The 22,281-nt window shown below is 40.2% G+C and overlaps 1 protein-coding gene across 1 annotated transcript in view; it reads left to right on the top strand.

Annotated features, from left to right (window-relative positions):
• LOC107187759 (histone-lysine N-methyltransferase Suv4-20-like) overlaps positions 1–17,204 on the top strand; it is a 193,821-nt gene extending 176,617 nt beyond the window's left edge. The window contains 3 exon segments of the mRNA XM_015575924.1: positions 9,752–10,007; positions 10,010–10,035; positions 14,174–17,204. Coding sequence (XP_015431410.1) covers positions 9,752–10,007; positions 10,010–10,035; positions 14,174–14,536 — 645 coding nt within the window. The 3' untranslated portion in view covers positions 14,537–17,204.
• The last annotated feature ends 5,077 nt before the right edge of the window (positions 17,205–22,281 follow it).

The raw sequence follows: 22,281 nt of genomic DNA, 5'->3' as shown, positions 1-22,281 counted from the left end.
ATTTGACAGGTTCCACAGCCTTCCTCAGTGGTGGGGATAACGCCTGGACAATAATCGTGTAGAACAAGTCAGACGATCATCAAGAGTAGTTTGTATTTTGTTACTAAACTTCATCTATTTAAACAGGGATCAAGAAACTTCACAGTTTAAATATCATATTTTTTCGGCTGTTGCATTACAGAAACTATTTCAACATTTAATTCCCATTATATTCGATAAGTATTCTGACATTTATGATCGTGATAAAAACGAGAACGAATCGTTAACAATAATATAGAATAATTAATGTCTATTGAATAATTCCTCCAGCATAAATCAATTTAACGAACAGGAACTTAATAACCATTTTTATTTCATTTCTATGGATTCTATCCTCGAGGTCGTTAGAAATTTCTCAATTCGATATCGATTGTCACTCCTTTTCTCAATTTTTCCGTCGTCAAGAAAACCTGACGAGTCTCGTGACGGGTTATTCGATAAGTTCGTTTCGCGGATAAAAAAAAAAACAAAAAGGAAAAGCGTCCGGTTCGTCTGCAGTCCACGCTCGTACCACTTTCCCTGTTCGAAGTCGAGGATGCGCTATTGAAACGCTGCGGACAACGGCAACGAGGTCGGTTTTGCTTGCGATCACACGTCTGATCTACGAGGACTGCGTACAACATCGCGCTTTATTCTCTGTCTAATGGAAATTCGATGGAACTCGTCCGTGGAAATCGGCCAATTAGCCTCCTGTCCACGACGGCGACGGTTTAAAGGGCACGGGATAAAACGGGAACGCTCGATAGCGTTCGAGAATATACTAATAACGAACAACCGTATAACAACACTTATAACAATAACGTCCTTATTGAATTATTAGGAATTAATTAGAAGAATATCAAAGTGAAACATTGATAAAAAATATCAATGAAATAATTGTAAATATTGTTTCAGCTACCTTAAAATCGTTAACCTTTTGACGCCCAGATCCTTAGATCTATACTTTAAAATTATGAGACTGATTATATAGGTTGTACCTTGTTATTTTGAAGCTGAAAATAACGATATTAAATCGACCTGTTTTTTAATTTTATTTTTGCATTTGTTTTTGGAGGGAGTATTTGAATTTCTGAACCGAAAAATTGGAGCTTGTATACTACATTACTTATTTCGATTGAAAATATTCGTTCCAAATTATAACCGTTGAAACTCTGTCATGTTAAAACCGATAACTGGCATAATCTAAAAAATAAAGAGCGTTCTAAATGAAACGTAATTCTTTTATCGTGTGTATCGCGTGCCCGCTGCACACTGCGCACACCTCTCGCAATTTCGAATGTACCGAAAGAATCTTGTAGATCTTTATCACGGGAAGCTCCGTGTTGCGTAAACTTTCAGAAAGAGATAAAGATGGAGAGATTAACGTGTACAATGTTGGTCGAAAGGAAATGCACGGGTAGCATTATAGTTTGTTTAAAAATATCCTCGCTTCACCTTTTCGCTTATTCAAAAACGATCTGTAAGGTGTTAAGAGAAGTCGAAAATACCGTTGAGTTAGCATAAATTGTTTCATTTTTTTTAAAGAAATGACATCTGAATTTCTCAAATCTTCTATAATATATTGACTGCCAGTTCGTTCACAAAAATTGATCTCTTCAGTGATGTATTAAATAATACAAATTTGTGTAGTAGTCATCAGGTTCTGGAAGGTGAAAAGAATGAATAGTCAGGATAAAACACCCCTAATTAAAGCAATTTTTATTTCCCTATATTGTACTTACTGTATCATATTTCACACTATATTAAGGAACTATAATAAGGCAATTTTTGGGAATTTTTTTGAAGAAAAACTATTGAACTTATCAATTTGAATAATATATGTATTTATTAAATAATATTTGTAAGTATGCTATATTTTTAAACGTTACAGTTCGTTTGTGAGAGCGTCTTAACGAAATTTCCTTTCCATGGCGGCCATAGTATAGACTCTTGTGGTAGTGTGAAATAAAAAAGACAAATATTTTCTTAATTTGTATGTGTGTGGCTATAGCCCGTACCAGAATAATTTAAAAAATTTGAGAAATCAAAAAAAATGGCGCCTTCCCAAACGAAAGGTTTAATTTATTTGCATACAAATGGCTGGTTTTTTAACCCGCAAATTTGTAATTTTTAATGTATCGAAAAACTCGTGGTACGGGTTAGAATGACACATCTGATGAACAGATATGCCAAGTTTGAACTAAATCGGTCCATTGGTTTTTAAATTATCATGGCCGCCGATTAAGAAAAATTAACTTCGAGAAAAACGCGATCAAAGTTTCGAGTACTGTTTTAGAGCATAAAAAGAGAAATGTTTCATACTTACAGCTAATCACCTATTCCGGGCCATATAATACACTTTCCTCTTCTTTAAAAAATTGTTGCAAATTGCAAAAAAGAAAAATCCGATTTTCTGAAACCGTCACATAGCCCCTTAACGATTCACAAATGAGTTAATTCTGAACTGGGCATAACATCGACGTTATAATTCGTTCCGTCGGTTGACGAACGGTGTGCCACGTAATCTCGTTCCTTCTTCCAGTTTATCGTAGTGCATTGAAAGGTAGCGTTACCAAGCCAGCGATCGTTTTGCTTACGGTCCCACGTTTCACCTACGACCGTGCTGTATCCTCGTATTTCCGCGGGTATAACACGCGCCACGTCGATTTGTTCGCATAGTCGTCACTGAAGCGTTCGATAGGAACGACTGTCCTCGTTCTCCATCGTGAAATTCCCTTCGTGTTACGCGAAAATACTGGTTGCACCACCCAGTGTCCCCCCGAATTCCACTTATAAAACCGAGTCTCCACGATAATTTTGGTTCGATAAAAAAAGGTATAATTGTGAACAGTCTTCATTGCAATTCGAGTAATCGTACAGCAGTTAAGGAACCAAAAAAGAAAAGTTTCTAGTGAACATTGTACCTGTGTTTCACCTCTAAGGGATGATTAGGACTACTGGAATGATTTTGGAAATCGTAGCGATTATCGAGGAAGGCACAGCGTATGTATAAAAAAAATCATCACAAAAATGATATGTACTAGTAATATTAGAATAGGATTTTTTTATGATCGGACATATAAACGATTCTTTAATGAGATATAATTTATGAAAAACTCGACAAATTTCCCGTAACGGTCATCGTGTTAACAGTTTACCAATGTCTGACGAGTATACTTATCATAAGGAAGTAAACACTTTTTGGGTAACCACGAATATACAGTAAATTCTCGATCATTGTTCGAAGACTACTAGACACTGACAAGAAGAGGTCCCCAAATGTAACGCTGACTTTTCAGTGGGTTTATCACGGTAATAGAGCTTGGAATATTGAAGCCAATGATATTTCTTTCAGCCACATATGACAAGTTTATGAAATATTTAATATTTAGGAGCCTACGAGCACTCATCGGGGATTTACTGTACTAGCCATCGCTTGATTTAAATACATTTCCAACGAAAAATTCCACCCTTAAACGGTTAATTACTAAAGAATATTGATCGTCGCCATGGGCGTAGTCAAGAAAAAAAATTGGATTTTGCCCCCTCCCTTCCCAGAGTTCAAATTTGTTACGTAATATTTAGTATTGCAGTATAATTTGAAACACGACAGTCTCTATTAACCCTCATCTGTCCCTCATTTTCCAAACTTAATTTATTCCTCGGTGTCAAATAGACCGAAAGGTAAAAATAAATACAATGAAGTGATAAATAGTTAAATTTGCAAATTTTTTTAAGCAAAAATCACAAAGCCACAACTAAATTAAACAACACGTGACAAACTAACGTCATTTCTTAGGAGAAAACTGTGTTATTACCACAAAGAAACAGATGAGGGTAAACAAAATGCATACATTTTCAACGAATTATAACTTTAAAAACAAAATAAAGTGTGTCTGGCTACGTACAGCCTTTTCCACTGTGGCAATCGATGTGTTAATATTTTTACCCCCGTGATAACCTGGCTACGCCCATGACCGTCGCCACCAATTATACACTAAACGCCAAATAAGAGCACAACTGTTTCGCGCAGCTGAAATGAGCACCAGAGGTCTCTCTGTAACATGGGCGATAGAATTCGTCATACACCGGGTGACATAATGAAATATATCTCAAGACATAATTACTTATAAATTCGCACGTTTTTACTTCACAGTCACTCGATATATGATACTACCCGAGGCATAATGATGCTCAATTGTTCAAGACGTTGTTAACTAAGGTAACCGAGAGGAACAAGACCGAAATTCGTCATATCACAATTATGGTCTTATTTAATTTTTACTATACACCCACGAGCAAACTCGGCTTCCTCTAAGAGCAAAAGCAATGTTGGGATTAGGTCCTCCTAATGCTTGATAAATTTCTTTCAAACACTGCAATAAATGTTGAACCGAATGTTAATTGCATATAATTTTTAATAACTCCGAGACCAAGTGATAGGAGGTCTTTCCTTTACATTACTCTTTTTCACATTTACTTGTACACACCATCTCCCAAATTCGATTCTCTCCCCCCACCACCAAGCACGGTGGGACCAACGATTCGCGAGCAAGGAACGTTTCCTGTCATTTGGCGGCGAATGGATCACGTAAGTAGCCTCTCGCGCAACCAAGAGACGGGACCGAAATGACGGACACGGGGAATTTATACCCGGTCACGGGCAATTGCCCTGCCCGTCACGGACCAGAATAATGTCCGTGATACGTGCATGCCAAAACGGCCCGGGCAACGACAGCGCGGGAGGGAGGAACAACGGCGTGAGGTGTACCATAGATCTCTCTCTCTCTCTCTCTCTTCCCCCGTGCTCGTAGGTCTGCTACTCCGGCTCGAGACAAACTGGCGACGACTGTTTCTGTGTCTGGCCTTGCGCATTATTATCGTATAGATTCCTCTAGTCAGCAGTCCACGGTGTCGTTGCAATCGCCGATGGGACAAGGAGGAACGTTTAACCTTGCCGGGGAACTGCGGAGGAAAATTGATCCTCGAGACGGCCCTACTATTGGATCCCTGGAATTCCTTCTGTGTTCTTGCTTTTAGAAGAGTTCCTTTGATACTCTTTCCTTATAGTTTTCTTGGGTAAATGAGATCTCTTGGATGGGATGTTAGTTTCTATTGGTGATTTTTATGAGCTTTGTTGCGGCATTTTCTGTGGGGACCGTCGCAGACTATAGGGTAATTAGAATATTCTGGTGGGTATAGTCTCGTAAAATTTGGATGTATCCTCGAGACGGTCCTGCTATTCGATCCCTGGAATTCCTTCTGTGTTCTTGCTTTTGGAAGAGTTTCTTTGATAGTCTTTCCTTTTGGTTTTCTTGGGCAAATGAGATCTCTTGGATGGGATGTTAGGTCCTATTGCTGATTTTTATAAGCTTTGTTGAGGCATTTTCTTTGGGGACCGTCGCAGACTATAGGGTAATTAGAATATTCTGGTGGGTATAGTCTCGTAAAATTTGGATGTATCCTCGAGATGGCCCTACTATTGGATCCCTGGAATTCCTTCTGTGTTCTTGCTTTTGGAAGAGTTTCTTTGATAGTCTTTCCTTTTGGTTTTCTTGGGCAAATGAGATCTCTTGGATGGGATGTTAGGTCCTATTGCTGATTTTTATAAGCTTTGTTGAGGCATTTTCTTTGGGGACCGTCGCAGACCATAGGGGAATTGGAATATTCTGTTGGGTATTGTCTGTTTACATTTGTAATTCGGAGTTAGAGAAAGGTAAGAATGATGAGTGTATTGTAGAATATAAAGATATTTTAATAGTTTAGATATTTCTGCGGGATTTTTAATGAGAACTAGGGAATTATATGCATATTATAGTCAAAGATTAAAAATCTTCAATTTCTGGTTTAGTTTGTCAAATATTTTCTAGTATGTAAATCCACTATCCAGGAGAATCTAGTGAAGTACAATACTTCTAACAAGATGACAGTTCTGTTACTTTGTTTAATACGTACAGTGCCGCTCATAAATATTAGGATACCTGGTCTATGTTAAAAAAATATGTTTCGTAAAAATTCTATATTTCAGGCCAAGTTTATTACTTTATAATGACACAAAGGTTGTCCATGGAGCTTTCGTCTCCCCTAAACAGTATTCGTTTCAAGCTGTCAGCAATTTTATAATGCATTGTAATTGGTAATTTATTAATTCTATTTACCAATGTCCTAGTTCAAATGCTACATAATGAATTAATTTCCTTTGGCTCTCCGGAAAAATTATATGCATTCGACTTGTGACACTATTCTTATGTGTGATGTGTGTCTAATAGTTTCTTGCGTCCTAAAGATCCGCCGACGAATATAATCATCGAACTATCTATGCAATAACCAACAGTAAGCAAATACCGTCTTCTGTGCATACTTAAAATGTGCTAAACAAAAGAATTTTAATTTATTTCTTTCGAAGTAGATAAAACCCTTTTCCACGGGGAGGAAATTTCTGTTTTCTTTCTGTCATAATATAGTCTTTGAAAATGAGAGTTCGCATAGACATTTGCAGTGCAATTAGATACGATTTTATAGAACATTTTGAACTCCATTCGAACTCCCCAATTTTATTCCAATAGGAAATATAGTGTTATTAGATACGGTTTTATAAGAAATTTTGTACTCCTTTCGAATTCCCCAATTTTAGCCAACTGCAGACAAATAAAGCGAGACTAAATAATATTAAAATGGTAAAAAAGAATAGTCACATTGTTCAGAACGTTGAAATTCTTCTTAATGTCCATCGTGACGATCGATTTATCACCCGTAACCATGCATTGTTCGAGCACGCGAATTCTTTTTTCCCCAGCGAAATTACTGTACCGGCGCCGCGTGAAATACGAACACCGATAACGAGGCACGTCGAATTCATCGGAGAAGCGGATTAATCGCGGCTGGAATAAAAGAGAGGGATCCGTTTTTTCCCCAGACCTGGTGGCTTCGATCGTTGGGTCGCGTTATTACGACGTTCGCGAAGACGATTAAATTAATAAACGGCATTGGAAACATCGGGTGGCGAATTTAATACGCGACTTTATTATAAAAAAAAACAATCTCGTAACGCGCGTTAATTCTGTAAAAATTATTGAATTAGCGTTTGATTGTGGCAGGAAAGAATGTGAGCTAGGAAAATCAATCATTTCATCGTATCAATGAAAAATTGTGACAGACTAACCTTTGCAGATACTTTCACGATGTACAGAAATCGAAGGTGTGATTAACTTTGATTAATCGTTTCGCTGTTATTGGCGGCTATAGGTGTATTTGAAATTTCGTTCAGAGTATGCTGTTGACGTCTAGAATCGACGTTACTACACAGCGAATGTTCAACGCTGGACGAATATAGTCGTCGTTAGTATCGAAAAGGTTAACATAGTAAATTGTTCACACATGAAAAGTTACAGTAGTGGTCCAAGGCGAGGGTCCAAATTCGGCAACCTTCCCTATTTTAGAGTAAAAGAACCATTCGATTCCCCATAAAAATGACTGAATATTCACAACAAGAAACAATAAATTCGGTACAAACCAGATAAATAAATTTAATTTCAGACAAACAAAAATTGTAACGAAAAAAAAAAACATTTGATTCCCCTTAGAAATGACTGAATAAACATGACAAGAAACAGTAAATTTGGTACAAATCAGATGAATAAATTTAATTTCAGAGTAACAAAAATTTTAGCCAAGAAAAAAATATTTGATTCCCCATAGAAATGACTGAATAAACATGACAAGAACCAGTAAATTTGGTACAAACCAGATGAATAAATTTAATTTCAGAGTAACAAAATTTTAGCCAAAAAAAAACCATTGGATTCCCCATAGGAATGAGTGAATGAACATGACAAGAACCAGTAAATTTGGTAAAAACCAGATGAATAAATTTAATTTCAGGATAACAAAAATTGTAGTCAAACAAAACCATTTGATTTCCCATAGAAATGAGTGAATGAACATGACAAGAACCAGTAAATTTGGTACAAACCAAATGAATAAATTTAATTTCAGACTAACAAAAATTGTAAAGAAAAAAAACCATTTGATTCCCCATAGAAATGAGTGAATAAACATGACAAGAACCAGTAAATTCGGTACAAACCTCGAGAATCCTCCTCGAGAAATAAAAATCGAGCAGACCAGATCCGACAGAAAACTCGCCGCCCGTTTTCAATCGTCGCCGGTAGAGTTTTACGATCGAAGCTCGAAAATTTTGCGTCCCCGTGATAAATCCGATCGTCTACAGGGGGTTGATTTTCCCTAAAAATTTTACTCGCGACAAACGCGAGGATCCGATCCACGCCTCGATCTTTCCCATCTCGCGCCCTCGTCTGTATCGTTTTCTTATTCCGCTGGATACGATCTTGGGTCGATCGTAAACCAACGCCGGAAGACACTGGGCCTCGTTTAATGTCACACACCCCCCCACCCTCCAACTTGCATCGCTAGATGTATGGATCGAGAGGCGTTTCAGGGGGTTGAAGTTTTGCGAGCCTGTTCACGGGGCGAAACGACGCGAGAGCGATGGTATTTAGTAGCTGTCGAAATGGTCCACTCACCGCTACGGAAACACCGTCGTTATCGTTAAGTGTCCCCACCCCCTTCCCCACTAGGTTATTTCTGTTGTATAATGCGTCGACTGGTAGTAACCGCAGGTGGTTGATAAATTATTAATCGATCGAATTTGGTCGGCGAGACCAGACGTACGCGTCGCCTGGTCAGGGCGTTATTCGCTCTGTCGAGGGTGGTTTACAGGGTTGTGATAGTAAACGGTATAGTGAAGGATGGAAGAAAATCGTAAGGGATGTTTATCGAAGTAAAGTGATCTAGATTTTTTAGGTTTGTGTTTATTAGGTTGTTCCTTAAGTGATTGCCAATGGTATGATCATACGAGGCTTCGTTTTCGAGGAAAGATCGATTGGAAATTTTATCGAGTATAGTAAATCCTCGATGAGAGTTTAAAAAAGTCCCCAGGTGTAACGCTGACTTTTTAATGTGGTTTAGCACAGTTATTCACCTGCATATGGCCATTAATTTATGAAATATTTAATGCTCGATGCCGAGGAGCCATCGAACAATCATCGAGAATTTACTGTATGCGTACATTCGTGGTGATAATAAGTAGAAACAGAATACGATGAACAGACGTGTTAGCGATTACGCTATTCTCCGTAACCAACGGCAATTTAAAAAGCATTCACCGACTCTTTGGAGTGAATATTATGTGTCACTGCGACCGATAACTAGACGCAGTCGATTTTCTAGGAAGAAACGTCTCGACGACCAAGTCGACAGAGATGCAACGATGCCGCTAAATAAACACAGACGGGCTTCCGACCACGGGAAGCTCCTCAGAACTCGCGGAGGCTATTATACTATTTCCGAACGTCCTATAAGCGGGTCGAATAAAAGTTTCAAAGTTCAATTTCTGTGTTTTCCTACCTTTTACCCATCAAACGCGTTAGACAAGTTCTATTCCCCTAGGGGCCAAACTGATCTTCTACTGAATCCTCTGAAATATTTGTAATTAAATTGGATAAAAAAGAATTTCAAGTTAAGTGCCTATTTTTCATATTTCCCAAATGATGCTAACAATTTAAACCTCGCAATCACAATCTCAGATATCTATTATTCGAATAAAATTTTATTTACACCACTCGAGAATTTAAAAAAAACAATGAACATAATTTTGTCTTAAGTCACACGAATGGAAGGTTTTTAAGTAGACATTGTCCCGTTGTTTACGTAGATGCTGTCGGTGAGCCCAGGAATGGAGGTAGGCAGCGGTGGTCACGGTGGCCTCGGCGGTGGACTGGAAGGTGATCCGAGCGGTGGTGGCGCCGGCGTGGGCGGAGGTGGCGGCGGAGGTGGCGGCGGTGGCGAAGGAGCCACCGACGGGATGCAAGAGGCGATGGTCGCCGCCGCCAGGGATAGGGCGATAAGGGCCGGAAGTGTCCGGCAGGACCTCGCCCTCGACCTACCCCCGCGGCTCCAGCTTCCGGACGGCGTCTTCATCTGCGCGACCCCGAACAGGTGAGCGACCATTGACGATGTTTTAACCAGGAACTTAAACTAGTATGATTTTGATACCGGTATTATGCCATGAAAATTATACCGAAACCGATATTATCACTGTGGGATTTAATGAGGAGATGTTAAGATTGATCTGAATATAATTTAATTAACCCCTTAACGGATCAATTAAAAATTCAAAAACGTGATTGTTTTTCCATGAATTTTTTTATTCTCTATTTTATTGGAATACGAAAGAATAATAACGAATCTTGAAAAAAAGAACGCAAAGAAATGTTGTTTTATGCATAACAGGCTAAGGTAATTGCAACTATTTCGCTTAACCGGGTTAACTTGGGTAACATAAAAAAATTGAAAAGGATCAGAAAAATCAATCTCTGAATCACTGCCACTGTGTTCTAAAGTAGTTAATCCCTGTCTGTCTCCTGTGTCAATTTGACACATTTTCCTTCTAAGAGATGATGTTATTCTGTCGTGTGTAGATGAATTTACTTAGCTTCATGACTTTCATTTTAACACTAGGTTTACGGACATTTCTTGTATACCTATCTCTACGGACACGCGTCAAATTGACATCGTTTTTTTTTTTTGTTATATTTTCGTTCATATTTATTGCTGAAGCAATGCTTTCATGAATCGAGCTCGTTTACTAGGATTAATACCTACTCAATTTACGATCGCGTCAAATTGACGACACCCGTAGAGATAGGTATACCACATAGAGAATTCCGAGATTAAAAGGCTTAGAAGAAAATGAATTGGGATATATATTTGTCTCGTTAAAACAATAAAAGTCAGCATAAATGATAGGAGAGAAATGTAAACGGTTTCGGTCATTTTCCTTGTAAAGTTCAGAATGCGTCAAAATGACGCGTCCCGTAAACCTAGTGTTAAAGAATTTGCAAATTTAACTATTCATTATATTAATTTCCACTGTGTCAATGTGACACCGAGGGTTAAATTAATTTAGGGAAATGAGGTTAATGCAATCACCACTATCATACAGATATTGTCTATCGTACGACAAAAATTCCTTACAAATGACAAGTTACAGTAACGACCCAACCTAGGCGATAGTTCAAATTCAAGAACCTTCCCCAATATTTTTCTTACCACCTTGCTCCAAAGACTTACCCGTGCTAACGATAATCTGGTCCATTGAATATAATATCCTAAAATATATTTACCAACCTCAGACAGCAGCTGGATAACCGTATAAAAATTCAATACCATGTCCATTAAATCGTACGTTTTTCACGAACTTTTCGGATATGTACCGACACTCGAGAGCCAATTTTTCATCCAGATATCACCGCGTAATTAATGTCGACCTCGAACGCGCTAATTGGCTCTTTAAAATATTCCCGATGGAGGGAGAGAGAGAGAGAGAGAGAGGGACTTTTTCGTTGGCGGTTAATCGGGTTTTCTTCGACGTGAGCTTGATTTCCCCCGGGAATCAGACCCGGCTAATACCCCGTTCGACATCTCGAAACGTCACGATGCACTATTCACGCTACTAGGACCTGATACTCTGCGCCCAGGTGCTTCGATATAGCCGCACAGTGCGTTGGAAAAAACTTAAAAGTCAGTATTAATTTTTTCTGCGATGGGGTGTATCGTGGACGTAATCTAGAGTCTTTATTTGTATACGAACACTTGACAGAGAACAAAATAACAGCCCCCAACACTCAGAAAACACACTAGTATTTATAGAATTTATTTAACTTACTGTTTTTATGGGTTTACTTCTGCCTTATTTCTGAACGCCATCTACGAGTTATTGGAGTTAGGCATAAATAAAAATAACTTGAAATAACAATAAAATTTAATATGAGTATATTAAATTTTTATTTACAAAATATAAATTATTAAATATAACTGAAGGTATTAAATGCTTTTTATTTTGATTGCGATAGGCTGTTTTACTTTAAATTCAGTTTTATTATCTTGAGAGTACACATCCGTTAAAGTGTTGATTTGTATGGTTTTTAAACTTTGATCTAAGTTTTCTAACTTGTCATAGTCTACTGATAACTACGGGTTTTAAGTTCCTCGCCTAGGTATCGCTCTGTTTAAATAAAACAATTACAAATAGATTACTTTTAAATATATTATAATAACAAGAAACGTTAACCTAATGAAGATTAAATTATTATTTTCCCCCAAACAACCTATACAACTGAGAGGCAAGTGAATATTTCAAATATTAGTGCCAGAAATGGCAGACAAATCATGTGGCGTCCTGAATGCTTTTACGGTCGCCAGTGAATTATGGGCTCATTCTACTGTGATACCCCAAAACCATCACTTTTTAGGAATTTGTTTTAGTGGAATAAAATTAACTACTAGGTTCAACGTTTGCCAGTGCATTATCGAAGACAAACAGTGACCGCAAAAACTAATTTAAAAAAACTTTCTTTAGAAATTATTATCGTAATATAAGCACAAAGCAAATGACTTAAAAAATAGATGCACCACAAGCGACCACAAGCGACTAAAAAATTCAAAAAGATTCTCAATTATACCGAACATTTTTCAATAAATTCATGAATACATAATTGAATTACATTAATACAATTATTAAAAAATTCAAAACAATGTCGATGTTTCTAAAGTTCCATCGTAGAATGACCCCCTAAAAAAATACGACCATTCCAAAACTTTCGGCTGGTCTACGCAAAAAAAAAAAAAGTATGAAAAACAATATTTGTCGTTAATATTGTTAAAGATGACCGATCACGCGACACGTTTCAATGAGCCGCGCGCGTATCCGAGAACATTCCCGCGACAAACAAGCCGAAGAAGGGAGATCGGGTTCTACCCTCTCGAGGCTTCTGGATGCCAGCATCGAGCTGAACGGCGTCCGCCGGTTACCGCTCTCCTCGAGGGTCACGGGCTAGAATTTCAGTAATCCAACGCCCTTCCCCTGCCTCTTGTCGTCGACGGGACACGCCTCGTTGTCTCTAGCCGGTGTCGTGGCGAACGACCGAAAAAAAAAAAATATTTATTTATTCGTCGCGAACTGGACTCTCCCGGTCGATGTACTATTGCGCCTCGTCATCGGCCACGAATATTAAACGGCGACTGGGGTCACGGGTAATTCCGTTTGATTGCGTTCAGGGGACTACGAGTGTTCTCCACCTGATTTTTCGTTTTTTGATACCTGGAAGGGGACTGAATCGAGTTCGATTTTAGTAGATGTTGTATCATCTGGTACCGTCGTGGAAAATAATTATTGGCGTGGTAGAGGTGGTGGTTTAATACACACTACGGTCTAAATATGGTATAGTTGAGGTACAGAGACATGTTAGGTGCTTCATAATAGTGTGAAAGCAGGAGTCGAGAAGAAAAGAAGCTTATTTGAACAGTATATTATGAAGCAAAAATGTTTCAAATACATCGGAACATCTTGAAAATCTTTAAGAAGTACAGTAAGTCTTGAAGTAAAAGTGTGACTTGAAAAAAAAATTTCAACTGTGAATTTAATGATCTTCTAATTACGTCATTTGGAATATTTGTTTACGCCGCGTGAATCAGGGCGAGAGGAGTTGCTGACAGTTCGAGTAGCTAAGTTGGTCAAAGTAATCATCCTGTGCTAGCCCATATTTAGACCAACTCTTCTACTTCCGAATTGTCACTTCCTATACTATAAGTAGACTGTGGATTTTGTACAATTTACAGTACACTTGAATATAACAAAATAGTAACCTTCATTCGATAACGTAGATCTCCACGTAGATGGAATGAACACGATTAACCCAAAACATTATTGACGATAAACTACCTAACCCAGACAATTTATTTAACAACCATAATCCGACCTAGAGTCTGTCAAAAAACTAGGCAACTGTCCACACTTTCAATATCAAGTATTTCATACACGTCCAAACAAGTACAGTAAATCCTTGATAAGTGTTCGAAGTATTCTCAGCACCGAATAAGAAATATTTCAATAAATATCATTTCAACAAATCTCATTGACTTCAGAATTCAACGTTACACCAGGAGACCTCTCCTAGTCAATTCTTAAAAACCTTGAAACACTCATCGAGGATTTACTGTATACAGAAAAATTGTAAGAGGCTAGGAACCACGTTCGAGGCCTGTTTCACTGAGATTCGACTGAATTCTTTTCCAGGAGAGCGAGATATACCAGAAGTGTGTGCGACCGCCGCCAAACCGGACGGTGTTCGACAGCGAGAGTCCGCCGCCTTATCGAAGCCAATCGGCGCTGTTAGACGCGCCCGACCGGATAGTCCGTTGCCACAGTGCAGGCAGCTCGTTGCTTAGGGTGTTCCGAAAGTTCCCGAGTCCTGGCAGCTCGACGCCGGCTGTGGTTGTCCCGCCACCTAGAAGGCCGACACTGTCCAGTTATTCCGAGTCCAGTAGCAATCTGAGCAACCTGTCCAGCCTGACGGTGGTGCCGTGCGAGACAGACGAGAGTCAGCAGCAACAGCACCACCAGCAACAACAACAGCAGCAGCACCATCAGCACGTCTGATCCGAGGAGCGGCCGAGAAGGAGAACACTCGAGGCCAGGATCACACCGGGGACAAGAGGGTTGTTCCTCGAGGTCGACGGACGCCGTGGTTGGATCTCGTGGAAACGGCGACGAGACGGCGGCGAAACGGCGGACCAAGCGGAACGACGATACAATGAACAACAAGCCAACGAAGACGAAGCGAACGCTGATAAAAAAGGTGATAAAGACTATGAAGATGGGATAAAGAATAAGGACACTGGAGAATCGTCGTCGTCGTCGTCGTTCTGCCCTCGAGAATCCTCGAGGCGTCGAGGATCCCTCAAGACTGACTCGCAGGAGAAACTTCGACCAGCTGATGGCCTCGTCCCGGAGATCAGCCGTGTGTGTTAGTGTACGCACGGTGAAATCTTGCTGATGGGGTACGGAGAGGCGTACAGGAAGAGAAACGAAAAGAGGACAAAGGAGAAATGAAAGATGATGATCCTCGTGGCCCAGGGTTGGATGGTCCTCGAACGTGTTTCGGGGATGGAGGACACGTCCTCCAGTATTTGGTTGAAGTGGCCCGAGGAGAGACGAAGGAATGATACCACCAGCCGGGGCTGCTTTATTCGGTGTTCGTTGGGTTCGTTCTCCTGGTATAGAACATGGGCTCGTTGTTTCCGCGTCAGAACCGAGCTGATCCGGACCAAGGCCAGAGCCTAGATCTCAGACAATTCCAAAGCAACAGCGGTGCGTGTGTGTGTATAGACGAGAGGAACGAATCAGGCTCGCCGATGCAGAGGGTATCTGGTTAACCGGTAAAACAACAGGGAAGGATCAAAGGCCTACCGAACACGGATAACAGGATCGCGACCAAGATTTTCACGGGACGGTTGTTGTACACCCAACACGAACTTTGCGCGCACCTCGGCGGGATGATCAGGCGGAAGACACCGCGCGAATGGAGGCTTGTCGAAGTGTGTTTCGGCGACTAACGTGTCCTCCGGACTTTTTTTTTTTCAATAATATCATCGAGTGTGGGATGTTTGTTTCTCTGCGACAAAAGACTTAGTAAATTATTTATTGCCGATATTCGCGGGACCTGCGCTCTATCGACGCGGCGAGAGCGAGAAGCAGGGGGTCGGAAGAGAGAGAGAGAGAGAGAGTGAGAGAAACGAAAGGAGTGCGAGGGGGTCCATTGGGGGGTCCCGCGCGATCAGGACGCCCTCTGGGTCCCGCGTTCGAGAGTAAATGACGAATGTGGTGTGTGTTGTATGCGTGCGCGATCGTGAATGATGGGACACTGGGAGAAGCTCCGACCGAACGAAAAAAGGGAAAGGAAACGAGAATGAGAGGGAACCCGGGGAAATTATTGTAGGACAAAGAGAGGTGGCCACGGTCGGAAAAGCGTCAGGGGATATTAAGACGGGGGATTTTGTTGCCGCGTGTATGACTGACTACTGCTGTGTATGTATGTGTGATGTACGCGAGAAAGGGAGAATCAGAGGAAAAGTAGTGCCAAGAGAGCGTTAAGAAGGAAAAAAAGAAGCAAGTGGGAAAACTCTGTACATATTAGGTTAGGTAGTTCAATATCAATATAATTATTACGACTAAAAATGATATGCTATATACTGATTAAAAGTAATACCTTACACCACGCATAAACACGAGTTGACGGGCCCCCGGTGAACCGGTTGTCTCAGTGGACGCGTGGCGACCTCGCGGAAAAGGGAATCGATGCTCCTTCGTCTGGGAGAACCTTTCGCCTCGGCCCCCGTGTCCCGCCCACCCGCGAAAAATTCAGCGACACGAGGAATTTACGTATCGTTAGAGATTAAACTGGACTGATTTATCGTGTTCGCGGCGGGGTAACGTCGTTATTTTCTTTTGAGTAGCACTGGTGAGGGAATAGTTACGGATAATCGTTCTTAAAAAAATTAACCATGTTTGTAGAACTGCGATGTGAGTTTAGATTCAAACTTTGGAAGACTATTTTGTGACCCATCGTCTTTTTTGACCCGATAAATAGTGTAAATTCAGTTGTCTGTACAAGAGAATGGTGAACATAACGCAGAGTCTGATAAGGTTTGGAATCACGAATTAAAGATTGAAAAAAAAAGTAACATTTCAATTTTTATAATACAATAATTAGACTGCGGAAGTTTATGCGCATTCACAATTGAGGGGCTCTGTGGAAGAGGGGCACAACACTATAAATTTACACAACTACTTTTAGGAAAATTAAGGTTAGAGCTCATTGATGGTACAGAAAGCTAAAAATTTCCACTGAGCCCCTCAATTTTCAACAGTAATATCTAAAAATTAAAATTTGACACAATTTTTCATTCCGCACTAGAGTCTTTTCTACATGAATACAATGAAACTTTATTAAAACCTTCTTTTGCTTTTCCATGTACATAAATGCACAAACATCCGCAGTCTAACAATAATACTTCTTGAATGAGTATACACTCGAAGAACAATTACTTAATCACTCGTTAACGGTTTAAAGGTCAGAATTCTTCTATACTGCTACCTTTCACTATGCATTATTCGAACAAAATTGTGCTCAACTGTGACTAATCGTACGTCAACGATTGTTTAGCTCTATCAACAATGATGTAGACCACTTAATTATTAACAATCCATAAAAATAGAAGAAATTATTACCTTCAGTTGCGTCACAGTTTCCCGTCACTTGTACAAACACAGAACGACTTTTCGGAGCTGGTACCTACGTGTGTCGTGCTATTAGGAAACGACGTTACCACCCTGTAAACCTAGTGTATTAAGCGAGAAGGAGAGTTGATCGGGCGAGATTGGCATTCACGTTTTAGTGATTGGTATTTAGTCGACGAATTATAGTATTCGAGAATAACGACGAAGGTATATCGATTCTTCGAGACCGAAAGTCGCGAGGAGCCGCGCGTCCCGTACCGTGTTCTCCGACGACTCTCACAATGTCTGATTATAACGCTACTTTATTATTATTCAGATAGATAAGGCTTCAGTTTTTTGACGAAATAGGACGAGATCTGCCTTGACGACGAACCGAGATTCGACCGCTGACACTTGCGTGTTCGTTCCGCCGTTTTTCGTATCGAATTGAAAATGTTCCTGTTGGGTTATCGTTCGGGATTCTCGCGGATTTCCGTGCTCGATTAGGTATACCGGCGAGTATTCATTGTATGCATTGAAAAAAAGGAAGGAATCACTGTTAACCATATAATTTCCATTGGTCTGCGACAGATCTACGGTATTTTCACCAGACAAAGACACGATTGAAAAATTATCGGTACACTCGGTAGCAATGATACACCGCTTATATACAGAACTTTTTAATGTTCGACTATTTTGCGATAATATAAAAAGTGATTAAACACATTGAACTATTGATATTAACCTCTTGGCCGACAGTCTATCTCTCACGACCACGCCAGCCAGAGGTCACTTTATTGTTAATAATCTGCCTGAAAAATATTTATTGAATTCATCACGGGTCTGACTTGTTGTTAAGAGGCAATGGATGAAATAAATTCATCTTTATAGAAAGAAAAATTTTAAATGTTTATTTATTCTGTGAAAGTGTTCATTCGTCTCGGTTTTAATGAAACCCAACCTGTAACATAGATTTGTACGACACATGTAACATGTGTGAAAAAAATTATCTCTATTACATCTCATTTTCTGATGTTTATCGATCTGTTGTTAATGGTCATTATACAAATCTCTCGATCGAACGATAATCGGAGCAATCGATCGCGTCGACTTCGGTTCTCGAGCTCGGGACAGAACGAAACTACTGAAGTATCTCATGAGAAGTCACCAATTATTGTAATCCTTAAAACTGTAAGAACGAAGGGGTAAAAATTGCAAAGAAATTACCGACCGAGGTTACACTCTTGGCCCGTGGGTACAGGTGTCGCCGCGGTAAGCCTAAAATGTAACGAATGATCTCGAAAAAGAAACTAAACAAACACATACAGGCATCCATGGAATCTTCTATTCAGCAAAAAAAATAAAATAAAATAAATAAATAAATAAATCGTTCGTAATTTCGACTTTCCAGAAATTCCGTGATATTTTAAGATTCTATGTCACCTGGCGACCGTGCACACCTGACACCAGCCAAGAGGACCGGCGATGAACCAACATTTGGCGTCGAATACGCGTAACAAAACGAACCAACCTAATGCCGATGAAACAGTAAACGAAACCAAGCCACGATATATATATACATGTATACACATACATCATCAACATACACGTGTATGTACGTGTATATATACATGTATATGCATAGAGCAAAATCAGATTCCATCGACAAATGTCCGAGCAGTTCTACACAGATACACATACGCGCCACCGTTTCTCTCAGCGACACGTAGCTGAGGAGTGTGCATTAATCGATCCCAATTTGTTCCATCGTTGAAAATGTGTTCACGCGCATGCAATGTTAGGTGATGAAGGAAAAGAAATTTAATCGTAATTCTCTATATAAAGAAACGAAGCAAGGAAAAATAAAACGAAAGGAAAGAAACACGTGTAAAGACGAAATGAAACGAGACGGGAAGAACGAACAATATATAGCGGACCGCGACGAGAATAATTACGGTCCCTCGCCATCGAACGAAAGTGTAATCGATGAGAGAGAGATAGGATGCAAGCGACAGACTGTGTGTGACTGTGAGAGCGTGAGAGTGAAACAAAAAAAAAAAAAAAACAGATACGCTAAATCCAATGGGTCTTGTGCAAGCCTCGGTTAAATTAAAGCTGTTATCGACTTAGATTAAATTTGAAACCGCCCAGCAGGCTCTGGAACCTCGGAAGACTTAGTTTTGGGGTTCGTCATTCTGCATTATCATCGGAGATATTATACGGTACTACCTCGTCGCTTGGTCCATGTTTGTATATCCCCCATTTATTTTGGGGAAATGATCTAGACCAGTGTTGTGCAACGATGAACTTCTTTAAAGACTTTGTACAAGGATATATACTACAGACTCTAGGGGAATAGAATGGATGCAGTAAAGACAGGTTAGGGGAATTACCGTTGGGTACATTGAGAAGGATTCCCTAGTCTTTGGAGGTTATGTCAAACACTACTGGTCCAGGTCAAAATCTAGACATAATGATCGACGAATGGTGACTTAGAAATGTGGCTTGTTGTTTGTCTTAACATAAAACAGTTCCTGCCCAGTAACGAAGCCTTTCACGTGACTATTTTCCCCCAGCATGTGGTCCACAATCATTCGTTACTCCTGTGCAAATTCGCAGGAATAGAATTGTAGAGGAACGTCGTATTGATGATAGAAAAGAATTCCTAAAATACTGTTCGGGGGAAAACTCTCTATTGGCTTTGTTGAGGGTTTAAACTGTAAAGCTGAAGTCTTATTTCTAGTTAAAGAGATCACACGTAGGGAAAACACTGCGATGCATGGACAGAGTGGGTATAAAACGAGGTAGTGCTGTTACTTAGAGATTCGTTGACTCCGGAGCTAGTGGGCGGGGTCTGGTACGAGCGAGGAGATTCGATCATTTGTGGCCTTTCGGTGATAAAATCAGCAGCTATCGGGTTCGGAACGGGGCCGTTTTGCCTGGTCTGGGTAGAGACACGTTCCCCCCCTTGTGTTCGCGACGTTTTCTAAAAGCGTAGTTCGACTCAAACGAACGGCTTAGCTCGTTGGATCGGTTACTCGAAACGCTGACGCTTGGGGCAGCTCGACTACCAATTTGGAGGCACTACGAATATTGAGTGAGAAATTTTTATACGGTGTCACTTTGATACCCTTTCTTACTGGATATCTGGGTGATGCTCCTTTTTTTTAAATAATGCAATGAGGAAGATTTTGGCGACACATTCATAGTGTACTGATTTAGAGATTTGATCCTCAACTGAAGGACTCTTAAAATCTTAAGAATCGATGAAGATCATTGTACGATGTAATAAATGGAATGAAATACAATATAACATTGATTTCGTTTTATTTTTTACTCGAAGGAATTATGGATTGAATATAAATTCAAAGATTGATTTGAAGTTTTTATTAAGATCGTCTGGCTATCTATAGAGTCTAGTGATGAATTAGATTTTCTGTGAATTTGATCCATTTCGAACTAAACGTACATTGTGAAATGTGGTGATCACTTGGAGGTTAGTTCCCTAAATGAATTTAACTTAAACGAAAGATCCACCTCCAATGTTCCTCGTGAATAAATGCTTCCTCCTAGTAGAATGTCTCCGAAAATGTATTAAAAAAAATGCTTCCTCGAGCGTCAGATCGAACGAAAGCCCGTTTGTCTTGTCCTCGTCGTTCGTACGTCATCACACGGAAGCGTAAGTTGTCCAGGTTGATCACTCGTCGTCGACGAACTGAAACGATATATAACAAAGTTAACATAAAAAAAAAAAAAATATCGGGTGATTGGACTCGTCGATCAACCGGGCCTGCTTCCGGTCCATCTAGTCATGCTGAGCCGTGCGTGTCCCGTCGGTGGATTAATTAGATCATCAGTCGTTTTCTGATCGACGGTCGGTTTAGATATCCATCCAACGGATCCTCTGTACGTGATTGTGATTTCACACGAGGTGTTCCAAAATTGCGGATTGGCCGCTCGAAACAAAAAAAAGAAAAAAAAAAAAAGAAAGAAACAAAAAGCCAACCAAAATTCGGCTGGTACTCTCTTGGGGGGGCTTTCTCTCGATACGCGGTGATTATTCTAATCGTAACGTCGATAAGATTGGTGTGTCTAGTCCGCCACGACGAGGGGATCCGATATCGGAGTATATAATATGACTTCCTGTCTGCCTCGACCACCCCCGACGAATCGTTTTTAGCTAATCGAGGAGGCAGCAGGACGAAAACTAGCCTAGCCCATTCGGATCTCGTTCGTCCTGGAGTATAAATCATTCTTTTTTTCTTTTTTTTTTTTTTTTTTGTAATTTACGTTATTAGGTGAACCGAAAAATACATCGGTGGGGGGGGAAGGGGGATGAAAAAAACGGATCAATGCACAGACCCGCAGACTGATATGGATGCTAATCTGAGAATCAAAAAGTTTAGGGACACGATTGTTTTTACCGAGCGCGCCTTTTTGGTATATGCCTATTGGTGAGCATCCCTCTTGCGGGGGGTGGCTGAATTATCCAGTGTGGATCGACTACCAAACAGAGCGGGGGAAGAAGGATGATTGGTGAAGCGTGTGCGTGAATCGAGAGAATGGGCAAACGATATTGCGAAAGATCGACGGAAAGAGAATATTGGAAGAGACGTAAAGAGAGAGGGAGAATGGAAAACACTAGGCAAACGGGTGTGTGAGATTCGAGGTCGAATAGTCATCGTTTACGTTGTCGCGTCGTGTTGTACGGTCAGGGGAGTGACGGAAAATGGGAATGAATAATAATAATGAAAAGAAAAGAACACGAAGAAATCGGGGAAACTTTGTTTTTTTTTTTTTCAAGGTAATCGATCGATGTTGTAGGAACCAGTGTCATTTAAAGTAGTAGGTCGCTTCTACCAAAAGGAAAGTCATCTCGACGGACGAGCAAAAATAGTTTCACGTGGATCCGAAGTGTCGTGCCAGTCGCGTGGGTGCGCTCGAAACGGCGCGAGATTTAAGTAAAAAAAATAAAAAAACGTAATTACAGAATAAGGGTATATAGCGCGGGCCGGCACGAGTTCCTCGAACTCGCTGCGCTCCTTTCTTGTGACATTTTCATTTTTCTTTTTTTTTTTTGGTTCGTTCGTTTCATCGAAGGATCTCGAGCTCTTCGAGTGTGCCGA

This window comes from Dufourea novaeangliae, unplaced genomic scaffold (genome assembly GCF_001272555.1).
Source record: "Dufourea novaeangliae isolate 0120121106 unplaced genomic scaffold, ASM127255v1 scaffold101, whole genome shotgun sequence".
Lineage (NCBI taxonomy): Eukaryota > Metazoa > Arthropoda > Insecta > Hymenoptera > Halictidae > Dufourea > Dufourea novaeangliae.
This window is presented reverse-complemented; position numbering and strand designations above follow the sequence as displayed.